Here is a 17,460-nt window from a genome sequence, read left to right on the forward strand (position 1 = left end):
TGCGATTAGTATTGACAGACAGGATGCAGATCTGACAGCAAGTCGAAGGGCAGCGGCAGAGGAGATTCCAGGCCAGTGCCATCGCACACCAGCGTATAGATCCAAGGCGGGGGGGGGAATGGCAGCTAGAATCAAAAGGACTCACTTCCAGATTCTCCACATCTGGTACATGCCGATGCCGCCGACAAAGATGTTCACGGACATCAGGTTGTAGTTGATGGGGGTGATGACGGTGGCATATCGACTCCAGATGATGCCGGTGGCCATGAGGGCTGCATGGAAACAACGGATAGTGCCTGTGAGCGATCTGTTGCAGCAGATGTCTTGGAGGGCTGGGCTGGGCTGGGCTGCGGCCAGTGGCGAGGGTGGTCGCAGAGATACATCCGAGACGGCTTACATGCAGTTTGGAAAACAGAGAGCTTCTCGGCAGGTCTCTGGAGATCACCCAGTCCGGCAATGACCAGGCCCTAGAGGATGACAGTGTATCCGAGAATGCCACAGCAACGATGGACGAATGCGAGCCACGCGGATGAATGAGTTGATTTGACAGAGAAGGTTTCGTCGATCGAATGGACAGCCACGAGTTGGAATGCCGTTACAGGGGGTGGAGACAAGTTGGTCAGCGTTGCGACAACGGGTGATGCCATGAGCACGCACTCACACTCGACTGACAGCCCACTGTGTTGGTGCGGACATGGACAAAGCGGCGACATACCCATTTCATGGCAGGGGCCCAGAAGAAGATGGTCTTGGGTCCTGGAGTGGTGGACGGCCAAGGAGCAAGTGCAGCAAGCAACGCGGGGTAAGTTGAAGAGGCCGAGCCAAGTAGAGGCGTGGTCATGCTGCGGAGCAGCCACATGCTGGCCCCGCCGATCCCGATGGTTCGCAGGACGATAGGGAGCTGGATGGGGCTGGGGTGGCGACGGATGCGCAAACCAGAGGGCAGATATGCGACATTGCCGCTGGGATCGCTCGGTCTGCGGACGACCGGCACTTCCAGCGATGTGCCGGACAGGGAGAGTAGCTAGCGCCGGCTGCGCGGTGGGGCTGCATACCCGCAGGATGGTTGATGAAGTTCTTGAACCAGGATCCGCTCGCAGAAGCCATTTTGCCAGGTGCAGCTGTGGAGATGATGGGTGCCGAGAAGGAATGTGCCTGGAGAAGGGCCCGAAAAACGCAGGCCGGCAACGAGTTCTGTTCTGTGGAGCGGCGATGTGGCGCAAGACACGGAACAGCGTGGATCGAGTGCGGGTCGAGCGGCGGCTTGTTGGCTGGATGCACTCACTCGATCCAGCGGCACGCGCACGGGCTCACCGCCTATTGGTCGAGCAGCGCACAAGGACGCGCGACACAGCGCCGTTGTATGTGTGTGCGAGCGAGCCGCGCAGCACCTTCCAAAAACAGGGGGTGGCGCGCCGGATTTGGCGGTGCGGGGCCACAGCGACACAGCGCGAAAGGGCAAGGCTGAGCAGCACAGCACAAAGCGACAGTGGCTGTGGTACATTGCAACAGAAGGACACGCCCATTGCGACAGAAGGACTCGCCCATTGCGACAGTCCCACGGCAACAGCAACAGCAACAGCAACAGCAGCAACAGCGCACAGACACAACGGCAGCCGCCCTTCGTTTCCTTTGGCCTTCGTCGCTCTGCGTGCTCGACAATCCCTCTTTGCCTTCTGTCAGGTCGGCCGTCCTTGCCTTCCATCTCGCTGTCCATCCGTCCTTCCTGCCCGGGCTGCCCAAAGGACCTCCTCCTCTGCCGGTACATGTCTGTGACCAAGAGAGCGGCCCCGGCTCTTGTTCCGCGCTGCCTTCGTCTCCCCCCGCCTCACCCGCCCGTCCACCAGGCGGCCAAACCCAGTCGCTCTTGCCTCGCATCTCACACTTGCTCTCTCACTCCCCGTAGACATTGTCGATCCCGGCCCGTGCAGTTGCCCTCGAAGCCCTCTCGAAGCCTTCTCGAAGCTATTCCCCCGCTCCCCCGCTCCCTCCTCGTCTTTCTCCGTCGCCTCGTCCTCCGGTTGCCCACTCCTCCCAGCCATGGCCACGCCGACCAAGCTCGCCCGGAATCCGGCCTTCCAGTTCTTCAGCAACCTCAGCACCGACAACGCAGCGGCACCCGTTCCCTCCCCAAAGTCGGCAAAGTCATCGTCCAGCCTCCAGACCACCTCCGACTCCAAGTCCGAGGCCACCTCGCCTGTGCACAAGCGGGACATCAGTGTCTCCTCCAAGCCAAAATCCACCCGGACCGTTACTCCCGATATTGTCAGTCCCACCCAGCCCAGTCCCCCTCCCAGTCTCAGTGGCGACTCGACTGCGTCCAAGCCGGACGAGCCCGTCGAGGGATCGCTGCCTACCCCCGCCAGCTGCTCTCCGGTGCCTTCCAGTCCAGTGTCATCGGCCCAGCTTCAAGGTTTGTGCCCTGCGCCGAGATTGTGGCCCATCCAGAGCCCATTCCCGAGGCTTTGCGGCTGTGTCTCCCGCAGCATGCTGCAACCGAGCTGTCCCGCCTCTGCAGCATGCACTTCCGGGCCTGACCATCTCCATCTCTTATCTGATCGCCATCGCCACAGATCCGGCTCCTGCCATCACTATCACTGCGGATCACCAAGACTCTGGCGATTTGGATGTGAGCGAAACCCTGAATCAGCCTAGCCAGCCCAGCCAGCCCAGCCAGCCCAGTCAACTCAGCCAGCCCAACGAGTCCAGCGAGCCCAACGAGTCCAGCGAGCCCAATCCGCCCAGTCCACCCAGCGTGCCCGCCGTTGAGCCAACTCCCGCTCCCGCCGTTGATGCATCCGCTGGCTCCTCTGCCGAGATCGAGGTGCTGCGGAAGCGGTGTGAGGAGCTCGAGCTCGAGCTTGCTCAGCAACAGCGCAGCAACGTCCACTCCGAGCTCGAGGCCGAGCACCAGAAGCAAATTGAATCGCTGAGGGAAGAGTATGAGTTCAAGCTCAAGGACAGCGAGGCCCGTGTCCGTGCTCGCGACGGTTATCTCCAGAGCACCATCCTCGACACCGCCAAGCGCATTCAGGACCTCGAGCAAAAGGTGGTCGAGCTGAACATGCTGAACGAAGAGCTGACCCAGCAGCTGCAGCTCGAGAAACGAAGCCGCATCACGCTCGAGAACCAGCTCGAGGAGCTCGAGCACGACAACACCTCGTTGCAGAACCAGATCCTCGACGCCGAGGCCGATGACATTGTGATCCTGCGCGACATTGAGTCCCAGACCGACATCGACATGACCATGCCGCTGTTTGCCGTGCCCGAGATCCAGCCCGTCGCCGATCGCGAGATCAGCGTCAATGCCAACGGCTCCGATGCCTCGGTCCAGACCTACGAGCCCGAGCAGCCCGAGCAGGTTGTCCTCGCCATCTCGTCGCGCCTGACCTACGCCACCCTCACCATCGACACCCAGAAGGAGACCATCGGCATTCTCGAAGACAAGCTGAACCACGCCACCGAGGCGCACGAAACGCTCCAGAAGGAGAACTGGGACCTGAAGCTCGCCGCGGAGCAGGCCAAGACCTCGCTCTCGGCCCGCGACAAGATGCTCGACCAGCTGCTCAAGCGCATCGACCGCTACGAGTCCGAGGCCAACACCAAGCGCATCCTCGACACCGTCGCTCAGCGCTCGTCCTCGATTCTGCCGTCGCCGGCGGTCTCGCCCTACGTCGAGGAGGCCACGCGACTTTCCAACTCCTACGCCGCCCGCCCCAACACCCCGAACACGGGCATCCTCAAGAGCCTCGACGACATGCTCCTCAACGAGTTTGCCATGGAGGTCACCGAGTTCGAGTACCAGGACTCGATCGACCCCGCGGCCTCCTATGAGTTCCCGCCGCGACAGGCCTCGTCGGCTGCCAGACCGCTGGCCTTTGATGCCCGCACAACCGCCCCGCAGCGCACCCCCGCCTCGCTCGGCTCCGTCGCCGTGTACGATTCGCTTGGCCGACGGACCTTTACCGCCAGCCCCCTGCAGCAGCAGCCCGTCTACGAGGCCTTTGGCACCATGTCGCCGATGCCGCCCTCGGGTGACTTTGGCTCCATCCAGCAGGCCCGACCCCGCCGGTCGCGCAGCGCCAGCTACCAAACGGACCCGATCTCGCCCTCGGCTGTCCATCGGTCCATGACCAACGTCGAAATGGGAGTCCCGCTGCCGCTTGGTGCCCGCCCAACGAGCCGTGAAGAAATCGCCTTCACCTTCCCGTCGCAACCTGCCCCGGCCCGAACGGCCAGCATCGCATCCGGAGCCTTCCAGATGAGCAATCTCGAGGAGCCGCAGAACGCCAAGCTGCTACGGAAAATCTGAGCCAGCTCCGACTTGCTGCTGGGGCTGGAGCCATGACCACCGATTTGCTGTCAGTGGTCGCTTGCCGAATTCCCGGCTCTGCTGTTGTTGAAGCAACATCGTGTCTGCCAAGTTCGAGCACTCGTAGCGGTCGGCTCTGACCTGACCTTCGATGTGGGCTGCGACTCCTCCCGTTCTGCCGCACTCATTCTTCGAGCTGGAGCAAAGGCAGGAATCCACGTGGCATGTTCGTTCGAGTTCATCCCCCACTCATCTCTCCTCCCTCTCCAAAGACTACATCCCCACCAACGTCACCCTTCCACCACCGCCACGTCGCCTCTGTCAAGTATATCCGACCTTCTTCTCTCCACCTCCAACCCCATTTCGCTGACACCATCGCCGCAGCCCCAGCTCCTCGGCCCTGCTCCCTTGGCAACGCGACTGTCTCCCACGCCGCATCCATGGCCATGACACTGCCCCATCATCTGTCGCCGCGACTCGGTAACATCATTGCTTGATTGGAAGGCGACTTTTTGAGGCCCTCTCTCTCTCCGTTGCTGTCCTTTTACTATCGTCCCGTTTTACTACGCTGTTCCTTTGTCCCCCCCCTCTTCGCATGGCAACAACTCCCAACAGCTTCCAAGAGCACTCTCCCATTGCCGTGGCCACATTGCTGTCCATCGCTCCCACACTTCCATCTTTTGGTGCTGTCCCCCCTCTACCTACACACATCTCCGAGTCAGCCGTGCTTTTGTTTTCTCTGATTTCTGATTGCCGATGCCATTACGGTCTTCTTTTTTTTTTTTTACCTTTCCTTCACTTTCTTTCGCTTTCTTTTCGTCGTCCTTGTGTCGAAGCTCTAACAGTTAGATTGATACATCCCCTGTCCACCACCACTACCGCCACTTCCTCCTACACGACCTCCTTTCCTCCTTTTGGATCGAAATATATGATATTTATTAGTGGATCAACTTGGTCGTGGTCGCCGGATGCACATTCGCTGGCGATATGCCCTTCAGTTCTCATGCACCCGCTTTGCATGGGTCCACGAACTCCGGGGTCTCGGTCAGTCTGGTTCGGCTGCATTTCAAGTCGCTGTTTCGTGGTCGCCAGACGACTTTCCTTTGATTCATCAGTGCCGCCATCGGTGTCGCCTTCGCTGCTGCTGCCCGATTTCGACAGTTTGTGGATGTGACCGGCTTGAGAACTGCGTGTGACGCCAAAGCCGACACTGTTCTATCCATACTTGCACCATCGGATGTCGTGCGTTGTAGACGCCAATCTGCTTTCTCAGGGAAAGGGCATGTGGCCTTCTCTTTATCACTCTCTCACACACACTCTCTCACTCCGAAACCTCGCGACACCGGTATCGCGTTTGTCCGTTCGTCGGCCTTGTCCGCGGATCGACCACCCAAGGCACTATTCGATCAAATGCCATTCCTCCAAAAGCTCGTCCACGCCTTCGTCCTCGGATCCGTGGGGCGACTCGTTTGCGGTCTCGATGAATCGCCGCACCTCCGCGTCATGCAGGAACACGCTTTTGAGGGACTCGGCCGTGCTTCGTGGGTTCGGCCGCGGGCGATTCCGAAGGAGGATGTGCAGTTGCAGGACCTTGCCAAAGTCCATGTGGAACTGCTGGGGCCGCTGTATTGGCTCGGGGCTTCCGAGGATGGGGCTTGCGATGGACCCGCTTTGGGTCGTATGACTGGCATCGCTTGTGCTGAGAGCACTGTACGTCAGAGACCCCTGGCTCCATTTTGACAGCGGCGACGAGTGCCGGTTGACGTCGCTGGACAAGAGACGCACAGATCAAAGCGGTGTCAGCAAGCGAAATCCTCACAGGCGACACCCTCAGTCAAAGAAGCCGTCGTCGGCTCAGCTGCAGTGCTTGGCTGCTGAACTGAACTGAACTGAACTGAACTGAACTGAACTGAACTGAACTGAACTGAACTGAACTGAACTGAACTGAACTGAACTGAACTGAACTGAACTGAACTGACCATCCGAGACTTGGCGCCTGGCAGCACAGCACCAGGTTCTCCAGGGTATTGGGCAGCTGCTGCAGTGAAATCTCAACTCCTTGCGAGAAGCAGAGATAGGCAATGTTGTAGTTGAGCATCGACAGGCCAACGGTGAAGCTTTCGATGTTGGTGTCGGTGAGCCAGAGCGGGACCTGAATGCTGTAGGCGTGCCAAAGTAAAGCCAAGTGAGTCTCGCGCAGATATGTTGCGATGGTGATATGATGTATACATTCGTGTTTTTGAAGCCGAGCGGCGGGTCGTGTTGGAGCTGGACCTGCTCAAGCGTCATCTCGGGGGCAAATCGGAGCAAATCGGAACTTACTTTGTCTGCATCGATATCGACTCGTAGTGATTGGCCTGGGCAAACGACCGGACACCGCCGTTGATCATCTGGAACGGCAGATGGACGCCGAGGTACTGGCTAAGCAGCACAGTCATGTGGACAATGTGTCCGACTGCGGCATTGAACTTTTCCCGAGGGTATCCTGCGAGACACATGGAGAGAGGCGGGCAGCATGAGCACCGTTCCAAAGGACGAGCCCCAGGCAGCAACCGTAGTAACAAAGATAGTCGGAGAGAAGGGACACTGTTTGCCGAGCCGCATCGTCAGGGGCCTCACCGTAGTAGTTGCCGTAGACCGAGAATCCAACGTTGAGGATGCGGAACTCAAAGACCTCCTCGGCTCCCAGGGTCGCAGGGTTCGACGGAGGCGACTCGGACGTGGGAGTGGTGATGATCCCACCGGACAACGTCGAGAGCGTCGACTGCGTCGCTCCGATCAGGGCATTCAGCGCAGACGACGTTGGCGAGACATGCTGAGAAGCCAGCGGGACCGGCGCCGTCGTTGCTCCGTTTGCCCGCTCGGGTTTCTCGAGAACCGCCATCATGTTGGCATTGGAGCTGCGGCTGGAGGTTGAGGAATGGACACGCTGGACCTTGCGCAGACGAAAGACCAGGACCAGCTCGCGGATCAGCAGCCTCCGGCTCTGAGTCAGGATCTCGGCCACCTGGGTATACTTTTGGAGCCGCTCCTTGAGCTGCGGCTCCAGCTGCTTGAGGGCCGACTCTTGGCTGGCTGAAGCCTCCCGGCGCGATGTCCGCAACAGACCCTTCTTTTCCTGGATGCGGGCCCTGATGGCCTCAATGCGGTTCTTGACTGGAGCAGCACAGCAGCAGCAGCAGCAGCAGCAGCAGCAGCAGCAGCAGCAGCAGCAGCAGCAGCAGCGGGGCCGAGGTGGTGTGGAATGTGAGAACGGTCGCTGGGTATGAATGCCGGCCCCAGTTGCAGCCAAACCGGGCTGTCGTCCGATGGGCTGCACTTGGCCGCAGAGAAATGGTTGCGACAGACAGAGCACGCCTCGGAGCATCCACATCCAACCTTGAGCAGGTCATCGATACGGACCGACGCAGCAGTCAGAGACCAGGGTCTGGCCATGTCGACTGCGGATCCATCGACCCGAAGGACCGAACGGCGGCGTACCCTCCCCTTCGCCTATCCAGCCAAAGCCATCATCGTCCCTCCTGCATCAGTGCCTGGCCAACAAGGCTTACGTTTCCTGTTCTCGATCTCCATTTCCTTGATTGTCCGCAGCGTCCCGTTCAGCTGCTGGACCCGTGCCTCAAGCCCGGCCCGAGTGGAGATGCCTGTTGATGGACGGCCGCCAAGTCGAGCCTTGATCTTGTCTTCCAACGGCTGTCGCTCGGCATTCAGCTGTTCGATCTTTTGCTGAAATGTGGAGATTCTGAAGAGCGGGATATGGATATGGGTATGAGTCGGAGATAATGGAGCAGAGCGACAACCCGTAGAGCCAGCCGAGGTGGCCGGAGACGAGTCGGGCAACCATGCCAGGCAAGCGGACAGATACGCACTCCTCGCCGAGACATCTGGAGCAGTGGAATCTGGACTGGGCTGTGGAACAGATGGGGCACTCCATGGCTGACTGGATGGCTGACTGACTGACTGGCTGACTGACGAGATCGAGGAAATGGTGTCGCTGCCGGGCGATTGCTGCTGGGGGAGGGAAGGAGATGGAAGCGTGACGGGAGTCTGGGCTGGGCGCGGACGGCCGTTTTGGGCAGCAAGTCCGACAGCAGGCCCTGGCTTGGCGCTGAGCCGCCGCTTTCCCACACCCAGGATGCGAGATCCCCTGCATGTGGGCGACAGCACGGACACACGGCGGAACGCAGCCCCGTCCAATTCGATGCGATTCGATGCAGCTCGATTGACTCGATGCACTGCGATGCGATTCGATGCAGCTCGATGCCCTCACGGCATGGGATCCTGCTGCCTTGCAGTCGTCCTCCGGGTTGTGTCGTGGGCTATGTGCATCGACTGTCGCTGCTCTCGCTTTCCGCCGAGACCGGAATGATCGTGATTGAGAGGCTGCCGAGCAGCATTGCCATTCACACGCAAGTCTTGCGCACAGCGGGAGGGGCGCTCGGAGGTGCTGCCGCATCGCTTTGGCGGCAAATCGAACCTCCAGAAGTGTCCGGCGCAACCCACCATCAGCGGCACTCTCATACCTCCGTCATCGCTACTATCGCCGGCACCATCGCAGGTGTCATCGCCGGCGTCGGCTGCACTCGCGCACCACTCCAAACTCAGGCTCGCTCATATCCTCCTCCAAAGAGCGTCGCCAGTGACCAACTGCACTCGCCAAGACCGAACAGCCACTTGCACCCGCGATTCGCCAATGACATCCAAAGAGGACTGGTTCTTGGTCGTGGACCAGGAGGACGGCGAGCAGTTCGTGTGCTCGCTGATCGAGGAGATCCTCAACCGCTCGCAGGAAGTGCTCTTTGAAAAACACATCGAGAGCCAAGTCCTACCCTATGCCGTGCAGTTCTCCAAGACGACGCTGCTCAAGATCATCGAGGTATGGGCCAGGCCGAGCGCGTATCGACTCAGATAACGGACATGGACGGAACCAAGGGCAAGGAGGAGTCAGTGCCCGCTCTTCTCACCGCTGCGGGAGAGCGACTCAACGCAAAAATGTACGTCTGGCTTTTGCGCACCCCCTGTCTCGCTTCCCAGTGGGAGTTCTTTCGCAAGGATCTTGGAAAGATCGACTCGGCCGCCTGGCTGCCCGACGAAGGTGAGCCAAACAGACTCGGTCCGGATATGCTGACAGCCACTGCGGGATACAAAGTCGGACCGGCCATCGCAGCGATTCGGTCTCGACTTTCCGGCGGTGCTCACAAACCAATTTGTGAACACGCCCATCAACACCCTCGTATCGTGGTCACAGAACCCGTTCCTGTCACGATCGACTCTTGGGCCCGTGGGGCAATTGCACTGCGCTCCGAGCCTCCGCCGCTTCCACAGCCCAAGAAGCCATACTCCGAGACCCTGAGCATGTCATCGCTGTCGTTGGAGACTCCGCCCGAGACCGAAGAGCATTTGAGTCCAACCGCCGCCGCGACGCTGGGCCCGACGTCGATCAAGGAGAAAGGGTATGGTATGGTCGATGATGGCGAGAGTGTGTGCAGATATCAAGATGTTGACGATACAGCATGGGTCTCCAGCCCCGCCTTCTCCCTCCTCAAGGATACTGACCTTGTTCAATCCTGGCCCTCTCCCCAATCTCTCTCACAATCTCCCTCCTCTATTTGCAGTCGGACGTCGGTGGTGCGAATGTCGGCAAATTCGATATCAAAGGTACAATCAGGGTGCGAGGCGCTGCATCGATAGCAACCAGCAAATACTGCATGCTCGATCGATTGCAGCATGCCTCTGTCGCTGACATTATGTGCAATTCGTCCTTTGCTTTGTATGTCAGAGAGACTCCAAGAGCGATCGAGTGCGAGCATCCGATATGTCGATCACGTCGTCGTCGTCAAGAAGTGGCCGCAAGCGAAGCGGGGGGAGGCGGAACGTTTTGCAAGGCGGTGCCGCACATACGACGGCAGTGACCGCTGTGCAAGCTCTGGAGCAGTCGATCCAAGAGGTGAAGCGATCGCTTTCAGCATACGGGAGGAGTGCTCTATGGGATGGGAGGGGAAGAAGTAGATGCTCCCCGTGGATTACAACCCAGAGCATTGCAGACCCGCTTGCTGAGATTCTCACTGCGGTGTTGGCTGATATTGACACTGGTGTGGTTGCTGAACTTGGCAGGAGAACAAACGGACGATGGCCCGGATTGCGAATCTGGAAAAGGACGGTGGGCGGGCTGACTACACCTCGGACCACGACGGTCGAGTGGTGCTTGTCAAGAAGCTGGCGCCGCGCAAGCTCCAAAGCACTGGGTAGGCGACGGGCATCTCCACCCAGGGTCTGTTCCAAGGAGCGGCAGTGCTCGAGGAAAGCTGACCATTTGTCCGCCCGGGCTCTGCACCCGTCCAACAAACAGCGTCCGAGCCATGGTGATCCCAGAAGAGCCCCAGACTGGACCCGCAGGAGGCGCACACGGCGCTGCCGAGTCGCCGTACCATCTGGCACGTTCCCACGCCAATGCACCCAGCAAGAAGCAACACGGCGCTGAAACGACCGGGCGAGAAAGCGTCACCGGGTTCGGCCGGCTCGGAATGTCGCTCAGACAGATCACGCAGCGACACCAGTCCTTCAACAGCATCTCGAGCATGGCCTCGCTCCGCGACACCAGCGGCTTTGTCGAGGACTCGTCGCTGGATATGCCTCCGCTGGTAAGAGCCTTGACTCCCCCGTACCCGACATTGCTTGCACAACCCCCCGCTGGCCGACAGGGAGAGCAGAGGAACTAAATACTGCGGCTAACTCGCACTGTTTCCCATGGACCAGTCGGAGACGATCAAGGTGGCTGCAGGCGTTGTGCTGATCGAAGGAGAGAATGTCAAGCGGGGTCTCTATGCCCCTGCAAAGGTAGACCCATCTTACACCCGGGACGCCGGAATCCATCAATGTGCCCGGTCGCTCTCACGATGGTGTCTCCCTCCCCTGCATTGCGCTGCAGCGGACTTGGCCATGGTGATCCAAATCGCTGCTCACCGCCGCATCACTCTCTTGGTTCGATACATGTACTAGCGGGAACCAGGTGTCCTTGCCGAGCCAAGCCAGGGCCAAGCGCCCAAACGAGCAGCCGAAACGGGGCGACGAAGCCATCGGCCGACCGACTTACAAGCGCCTGGCCTGGCACCGACAGCGGGACCAGGACCGGCACCACCAGCAGCCATTCCCACGGGGCTGAATGCCAGCTTGTTGCTCGGAAGCGATCCCATTCTCTCTGAGGTTCTTTCCAAGGCCCGACCAAGCCTCAAGCCGATTCCGTTCCCACTGTCGTCCAATCCACTGACAGCCAAGGATGGGGCTCGGGTAAGCACATGCGAGAGGAGAAAAAGCTGGCGGTAGAGGCAGTCGTGGTGGAAGCAGTGGCAGCGGGTGATGGCAATCGCTCAAGAGCAATAGTGCGGGGTGTGCATTGCGACCACATCCAAGACCTGTTTGCCAGCTCATCGCTGTCGACCGAGCAACCGGGCTGTGTTCGGCGAACGAATATGCGAATATGCGAATATGCCAACTATCCTCACACCATACCCAATGTCGCAGAAACCGCGGCCGCTGCCTGATATTTCCGACCGCCAGGACTCAGGACACATCCAGGGTGCATCCGTCAAGATTCTGTAGCCACTGGGTGGGCCCGATAGCCGCAGAGATGACAGAATCTTCAGCCTGTCTCTCGAGGGTGAGAGACGGAGGGGCAAGTCAAGACATCCACGAGTAGATCACGCCGTCCAACGACATGGCCAATCGGACATTGTTCAGGAATATCGAGCATTATCGCGGACGCGCAGAAGCGAGGAGATCGAATGGACAGCCTCTTCCTGTGCCAGGCACCTCTGAAACGAGAGGATCGGACGGGTGATTTTGGGAGAGCGAGAGAGAGGGACACGTTCAGAGGCGAAACGTACGAGAAGGGGCACTACAAAACTTGAAAAGGTCATTTCTTGTGAGAGAAGGGAACGCACTGCACTCCAGAAGAGCAAACGAGGCAAGGTACTGAGAACTTGATTACAGAGTTGAGAGAAAGAGAAGGAAGGAAGGAAGAACCTCACACAAGAAGGTCACTGGTTCGCCAAAAAAAAAAAATAGAGCCACAGACAGAGGTCGGAAGGGATGGTGCGCTGGATAAGATGCCCAAGCGCACAGTCAAATCGACATTGCCTCCCGTGAACAATGCAACAACTATTCTTCCAGATGCGGCGAGAAGAAGGCGGCCGCCGAGATTGGATAGATGAGCTTCGGCATCGTCGTTGCTGGTTGGCTCGAGTGGGCTTGCAGAGACTCGGTGGGCTACGTATACCGGGTTACAAAGGGAAGGAGGCAGTAGAGCTTGAGCAGAAGGGAGGGGTAACCAAGAAAGAATGGCGCGATAAAGCAAGATAAGGACGAGGACGAGGACGAGACGGCATTCACGGGCGCCAGGGTCAGGGGAAGTTGGTGTTGCGGCGGCGGCGGAGGAGGAGGAGGATAGGAGGAAGAGGAGGACAATAGACGATTGGCACCGTCCTCAAAGCAGGGCGTAGTTGCGGGAAAAGTTGCCCAGATTCGAGCTGTGCGATCGCTTGCGGTATTGGCTGTAATCGGCGAGGGTATAGTCAACCGGACTCGGATCAAAGGTGGATCGCAGCGGGTGGCCCGGACTCGATCGACTTGAGTAGGACTCGGAGCCAAAGGCCAGCAGATGGCGCTGGGGCTCAGAGTGCATTGAGTTGGTCGAGTAGACCGAGCCGACGGAGGAACCGGAAGCACTGCGGTTGGGGCGGGTGGTGGGCTTGAGCGAGACGGAGAAGGACGATCCCGAGGCGACGATGGGTGAGCTGGGGCTGATGGGCTGGAAGACGAGCGACTGCGAGAGAGCGTCGTTATGGTCCAGATCGCGACATCGGGCTGAGCAATACAGGCTTCCCTGCGGTTGGATGTATCGGAGCGGCCTGTTAGCGGACAGAATCACAGGCATCGACAAGGGTGGCGATCGTGGGGATGCAACGGGGATGGGGAGGGTCGATAAGAGGCTGTTGACTACGGGGACGTGAGTTGCAGGATGGGATGGCTCTGGGAATAATCAGAGCGGAGGGGCCGCCTTGTCGCTCGTTACGGTTGCGATTAGCACAGCCCAAGGAGTCGTCGCCATGGATGGGACATGAGTCGCGGCGACGAGACGGGATGGCACGACCAACAGCCGTAACGAGCCGCGAATGAATGGAGGAGAGGGAGGGAGGTGGAGGCGGAAAGGGAGGGAGCGTCGGATGCACCGTATTGCCAGCATTGCCAGCGTTGTCGACATTGCCATCATTGCCAGCATGGTAATCGCTGTGCAGATTTGGCCGACGCCCTGGCACTGAACATGCCACACGCTCATTGCAGATCGGACGCTGGAAACCAAGATGCAATGCGTACCTGGAAGGTCTTTTTCCCGCAATGGCACCAGTCCAGATCAAGACCGAAATCGTGACTCATATCGACGAGGATGGGGTGCTTGTGGGAGGACAGCGGAAGGGAGGGAGCAATGAGGCGCTCAATGGGACAGAGTGACTTGTGACCGAGACGGGCTTGAGGAGTCTCGGGGATCTGTCAAGAAGGCCAGGCGGCAGGAGCGGCGGTGATGGTCGAATGGGTTGCTCTTTCGGCTGCTCTTTCGGCTGCGGGTGCGGCAAGATAGCGACGGACAAAGGCGGGGATATGGCCGAGCTGAATCGAAGACGGACGAAGCAGAACCGAGCCGGGAAGGGGCGCAGACGGCGCGGCTCGACGGATATATTGTGTATGCGGCAGCAGAGCGGGAGAGCGAGAGGCAGCGACGAACAGAGGGCCGAAGCAGGAGGGCAGCGGCGGCGTCGATGGGGTTTAAGCAAGCGGTACACCAGGCAGTGCGGGCTTGGGGTCTGCAGACGGATCTGGCGACCAGAGACAGGGGAGCGGCGACCGGGGAGACGGAGGGCGATGCTGGGTAAGGGAGAAGCGGATTGCTATCATAGAACAGGCAGCAGGCCGGGAGGGTTGGAGGGATGGGCAGGTGAGATGAGGCAAATGGGAAAGCAAGCGGGCTCTGCAGACGGCAGAACAGCGAGCGCCGACGCGGGCCGGACCGGATGCGCCGCGAAGAAAAAACGGGGCCGGCTGGGTGTCCAGGCCGAGCCCCGGGCGAGACCACAGGGCGAGGTGCGGCAGGTGGGCGGTTCATGCAACTGCCGGTGGTGGTGGTGTTGGTGTGGGTGTTAGTGGTGGTGTTGGTGTTGGTGGTGATGTTAGTGTCGGTGTTAGTGGTGGTGTTAGTGGTGTTAGTGGTGGTGTTAGTGGTGTTAGTGGTGTTAGTGGTGGTGTCGTCAAGCGGCAATGCCATGTCCGTTTGAATGAGGATCGTGTTGCTCGATGCCGCTCAGCGAGCAAAGTAAGGCGCACAACAACAGGCAACAGTGTACAGCAAGAGTCGTTGTGTCGCTCAGTGCGCACAGTGGAGCAGCCCGAATCCAACCCCAGTCGTCGGCCGGGACGCTCGTTGCTGACATCCCAGCCGAGGCAGCGCACCGGAGCGGCCCACCACCAATCGCAAACGCCATGAGACCAAGACACAGACAAAGCCTGGTTGGAGCGAGGCCGGGACTCCCGCGGGACATGGTCTCGAGGCGCCCCCCATGAACAAAGCGCGGTCTTCCGACTGGATCATAGGAGCAGAGCGGGAGGGACTGGACCGAGTCGGATACACGCGAGGAGGGGGGGGTGGATCTGCAAGAGCATGAAGCCAGCAAAGTGCGGGCCATAGCGTGCGAGCAAAAGACATATGTGGGGGTCGCGGGAGGGGGTCCCTGTGGCCTGGGGGTCGTGCTGTTGGAGGAGCAACAGCATCCCATCGCAGCAACAGCATCCCAGCAACAACCCCTCCTCCATCGAGCGTCGGCAGCGACGCCGATCGCAACGTGCTCCGGCCATGACGGCGTGTGCAGGAATCGGTCCGATCTGCCGGCAATGCGCAAGCAGCAACACCAGATCAGGGACGGCAATACACAGGCGATCTGCAGAGACGCACACGCTGCATGGTCGTTCGTTCAATGTCACCGTTAAAGCGATCACCCAGGCACGCGCACCCACCCAGATGAGCGAGGACAACAGTTTTCGATGGAGTAGCACAACATATATATATTGTGAACAACCTGCGCAATGGCGATCTAGGCAATTTTTTTTTTTAAATTAAATACGTGGATGGGGGATATCTCCTATATCTTTGAAAGGGGGGGGTGTGGCCGTCCTGGCTGGGGGGCCAGAGCAACAAGCCAAGTCGGGGGGGGGCAGTGTGGAAGAAAAACGAGGAATCAACCCACGGCGGAAAGATCAGGGGGAGGTAAAGGGTATAGGAGAGCCAGCTTCAGACAGATGCGATTCGGGGGCGGGTCGACGTGGTCGAGCGATGCGGATATTTTGCAGGAGCGATGCGATGGTTGTTGTTTTTTTTTTTTTGCTTTTGCTTCGTTTTGAGGACGGGGGGGAGATCTTGAGTTGATCGATTAACTGGCTTCCTTGAGGGATAGAGTCGAAGCGGGTCGCTGATGATTGCCGCAGAGGCAACCACTGGTCGACGGGATCGAGTCAATCCAACAAAATTGATAATGCTCAAGAGGCCCGGGGACGAGGAAGACGGAATGAGGACGCGGCGACTATGATCGCGGCGAACGAGGCGAGGTGCTCGAGGCCATGTAGCTTGACGGTGACCAGCTGAGGGTCGGCGACACAGACAACGAGTGGGCGGGGGCACCGAGCGAAAACTCATGCGAGGGCTTGCCATAGAATTGCTGGGAGCGGAAGGACGGCGACAGGGTGACGCTGGGAACGACGGGCGAGCTCGAAGCGCAGGCCCACTCGCGGTCGCGGCAGGCCAGGGAGCAGTAGAGCTGGCCCTCCTGGGTGTGCTTGCCGCAGGCGCACCAATCGAGATCGAGACCAAAGGACATTGTTGGCGAGGAGATTTGCAGAGACACGGGACGGTGAGAACGACGATGGAGGGGGGGGTCACGGAGGACGGGGTCTTGGCGACAGGAAGGCTTGAGCGACAAAGGTAAGGCTTGGAACGGGACTGGACCGAATGACGCAGCGACTGGGCTGAATGACGCAGCGACTGGCAGAAGAGATCCAGGCAGGGAGCAGGTGGGCTCGGAGCTTGGAGGTCTGGTGGGCAAAGATGGGGAGCAGCGAGGGGCAGGCGCCGGAAGCGCGGGGGCTTTATAGACGGCAGGAAGGCAGGATCGCGTCAGAGGGCCATGCGTCAAGGCGAAAAAAATAACGACGGCGATGACGACGAGTGGGGGGGATGATGCGGGCTTGTTTGTTGTATGAGCAAGCGTGCGTGCGCGGCGCAGGGAGCAGCGGGAGTGGTTCGGAGGGCGACGAGGCGGCGCCGAATCGGGGCGGCGCCCCAGCGGACGCGGGCCAATCAGCGCGCGGCGCCCGGCAGACGAACCAACCAGCGACGCGCGCGGCGGCCATGACAGTGCGCAGCGGCTGTGGCCTATCACGCCGCCCGTCATTGGACCGAGGCAGCCCACAGGGGATTAGGCAACGTGACTCAACACACCAGGCAGCCGCGCCGCGATTGGGCCGCGCGGGGACAGCCTGGGGCTGGGCGCCTGACGCGGCTGGGCGGGCATGCGGGCGCGCGCTGTTTGTGTGGGCGACTGCTGTTTGCGTGCGACTGCTGTTTGTGTGTGCTGCGATTTGCTGTGATTCTGTGATTCGCTGCGACTGTTGTATGCATCGCCTGATACCGCCGACCGAGTCATACACCACACACACACACACACCTCACACACGCAGCACACGCAGCACACGCAGTGCACTGTGCGGATCCATGACGCAATCCGCCTGCGCCTGCCAAGCAACTCTGTGTCCGCAAGCCAATCGGCAGCCAGACACACACACACGCACGCTGCCGCAGCCAATCATCGACGCGTCTGTCGCAGCCAATCGCGCGGGGCGGGTCAGCCGGGCGTGCGCACGGGGCGGGGGCGGGCGGGCCATTTCGGGCTGCGAGGGCAAGGATCCGGATCGGCACAGCCGCCAGGCTCGTGTGCCGGGCTATCAGCACAGTGTTGCCAATGGCGATATCGACAGCGATGCGCAAACAGCGATATCGTCGCCGGCGATCTGTCGTGATGCTGCTGCCGCCGACATCGGGCCATTCGCCC

General features: G+C 59.9%; 6 protein-coding genes across 6 annotated transcripts; 3 read left to right on the plus strand and 3 right to left on the minus strand.

Annotated features, from left to right (window-relative positions):
• Nucleotides 1-141: 141 nt before the first annotated feature.
• On the minus strand, nucleotides 142-841 carry BJ171DRAFT_430039 (mitochondrion protein; the record flags this gene model as incomplete). Its single annotated transcript, XM_053107882.1, has 3 exons — nucleotides 142-272; nucleotides 398-467; nucleotides 716-841. 3 exons carry the CDS (start codon nucleotides 839-841, stop codon nucleotides 142-144), a joined length of 327 nt encoding a protein of 108 aa, XP_052962352.1.
• Nucleotides 842-1,682: 841 nt separating this feature from the next.
• On the plus strand, nucleotides 1,683-4,337 carry BJ171DRAFT_269588 (uncharacterized protein). The gene is made up of 3 exons (XM_053106799.1): nucleotides 1,683-1,762; nucleotides 1,907-2,413; nucleotides 2,574-4,337. Exons 2-3 carry the CDS (start codon nucleotides 2,041-2,043, stop codon nucleotides 4,310-4,312), a joined length of 2,112 nt encoding a protein of 703 aa, XP_052962353.1. The 5' UTR covers nucleotides 1,683-1,762; nucleotides 1,907-2,040; the 3' UTR covers nucleotides 4,313-4,337.
• A 394-nt stretch (nucleotides 4,338-4,731) lies between these two features.
• Nucleotides 4,732-5,604, plus strand: BJ171DRAFT_269590 (uncharacterized protein). Its single transcript, XM_053106800.1, has one exon. It carries the CDS (start codon nucleotides 4,908-4,910, stop codon nucleotides 5,484-5,486), a length of 579 nt encoding a protein of 192 aa, XP_052962354.1. The 5' UTR covers nucleotides 4,732-4,907; the 3' UTR covers nucleotides 5,487-5,604.
• On the minus strand, nucleotides 5,599-8,321 carry BJ171DRAFT_269609 (UV radiation resistance protein and autophagy-related subunit 14-domain-containing protein). Its single transcript, XM_053106801.1, has 6 exons — nucleotides 8,274-8,321; nucleotides 7,864-8,054; nucleotides 6,932-7,468; nucleotides 6,635-6,797; nucleotides 6,292-6,471; nucleotides 5,599-6,080 (listed from the first exon to the last, which is right to left on the minus strand). The coding sequence occupies exons 2-6, from the start codon at nucleotides 7,883-7,885 to the stop codon at nucleotides 5,711-5,713; spliced, it is 1,272 nt and encodes a 423-aa protein (XP_052962355.1). The 5' UTR covers nucleotides 7,886-8,054; nucleotides 8,274-8,321; the 3' UTR covers nucleotides 5,599-5,710.
• A 684-nt stretch (nucleotides 8,322-9,005) lies between these two features.
• Nucleotides 9,006-11,978, plus strand: BJ171DRAFT_637519 (uncharacterized protein; the record flags this gene model as incomplete). The annotated part of the gene is made up of 10 exons (XM_053115727.1): nucleotides 9,006-9,188; nucleotides 9,347-9,407; nucleotides 9,561-9,765; nucleotides 9,928-9,970; nucleotides 10,092-10,259; nucleotides 10,427-10,557; nucleotides 10,662-10,953; nucleotides 11,069-11,149; nucleotides 11,312-11,599; nucleotides 11,834-11,978. The coding sequence occupies 10 exons, from the start codon at nucleotides 9,006-9,008 to the stop codon at nucleotides 11,909-11,911; spliced, it is 1,530 nt and encodes a 509-aa protein (XP_052962356.1). The 3' UTR covers nucleotides 11,912-11,978.
• Nucleotides 11,979-12,794: 816 nt separating this feature from the next.
• Nucleotides 12,795-16,521, minus strand: BJ171DRAFT_603616 (uncharacterized protein; the record flags this gene model as incomplete). Its single annotated transcript, XM_053115175.1, has 4 exons — nucleotides 15,954-16,521; nucleotides 14,147-14,181; nucleotides 13,685-13,855; nucleotides 12,795-13,193 (listed from the first exon to the last, which is right to left on the minus strand). Exons 1-4 carry the CDS (start codon nucleotides 16,228-16,230, stop codon nucleotides 12,795-12,797), a joined length of 882 nt encoding a protein of 293 aa, XP_052962357.1. The 5' UTR covers nucleotides 16,231-16,521.
• Between the last annotated feature and the right edge of the window lie 939 nt (nucleotides 16,522-17,460).

Source organism: Polychytrium aggregatum (assembly GCF_025602895.1).
Source record: "Polychytrium aggregatum strain JEL109 chromosome Unknown BJ171scaffold_65, whole genome shotgun sequence".
In the NCBI taxonomy this organism is placed as follows: domain Eukaryota; kingdom Fungi; phylum Chytridiomycota; class Chytridiomycetes; order Polychytriales; genus Polychytrium; species Polychytrium aggregatum.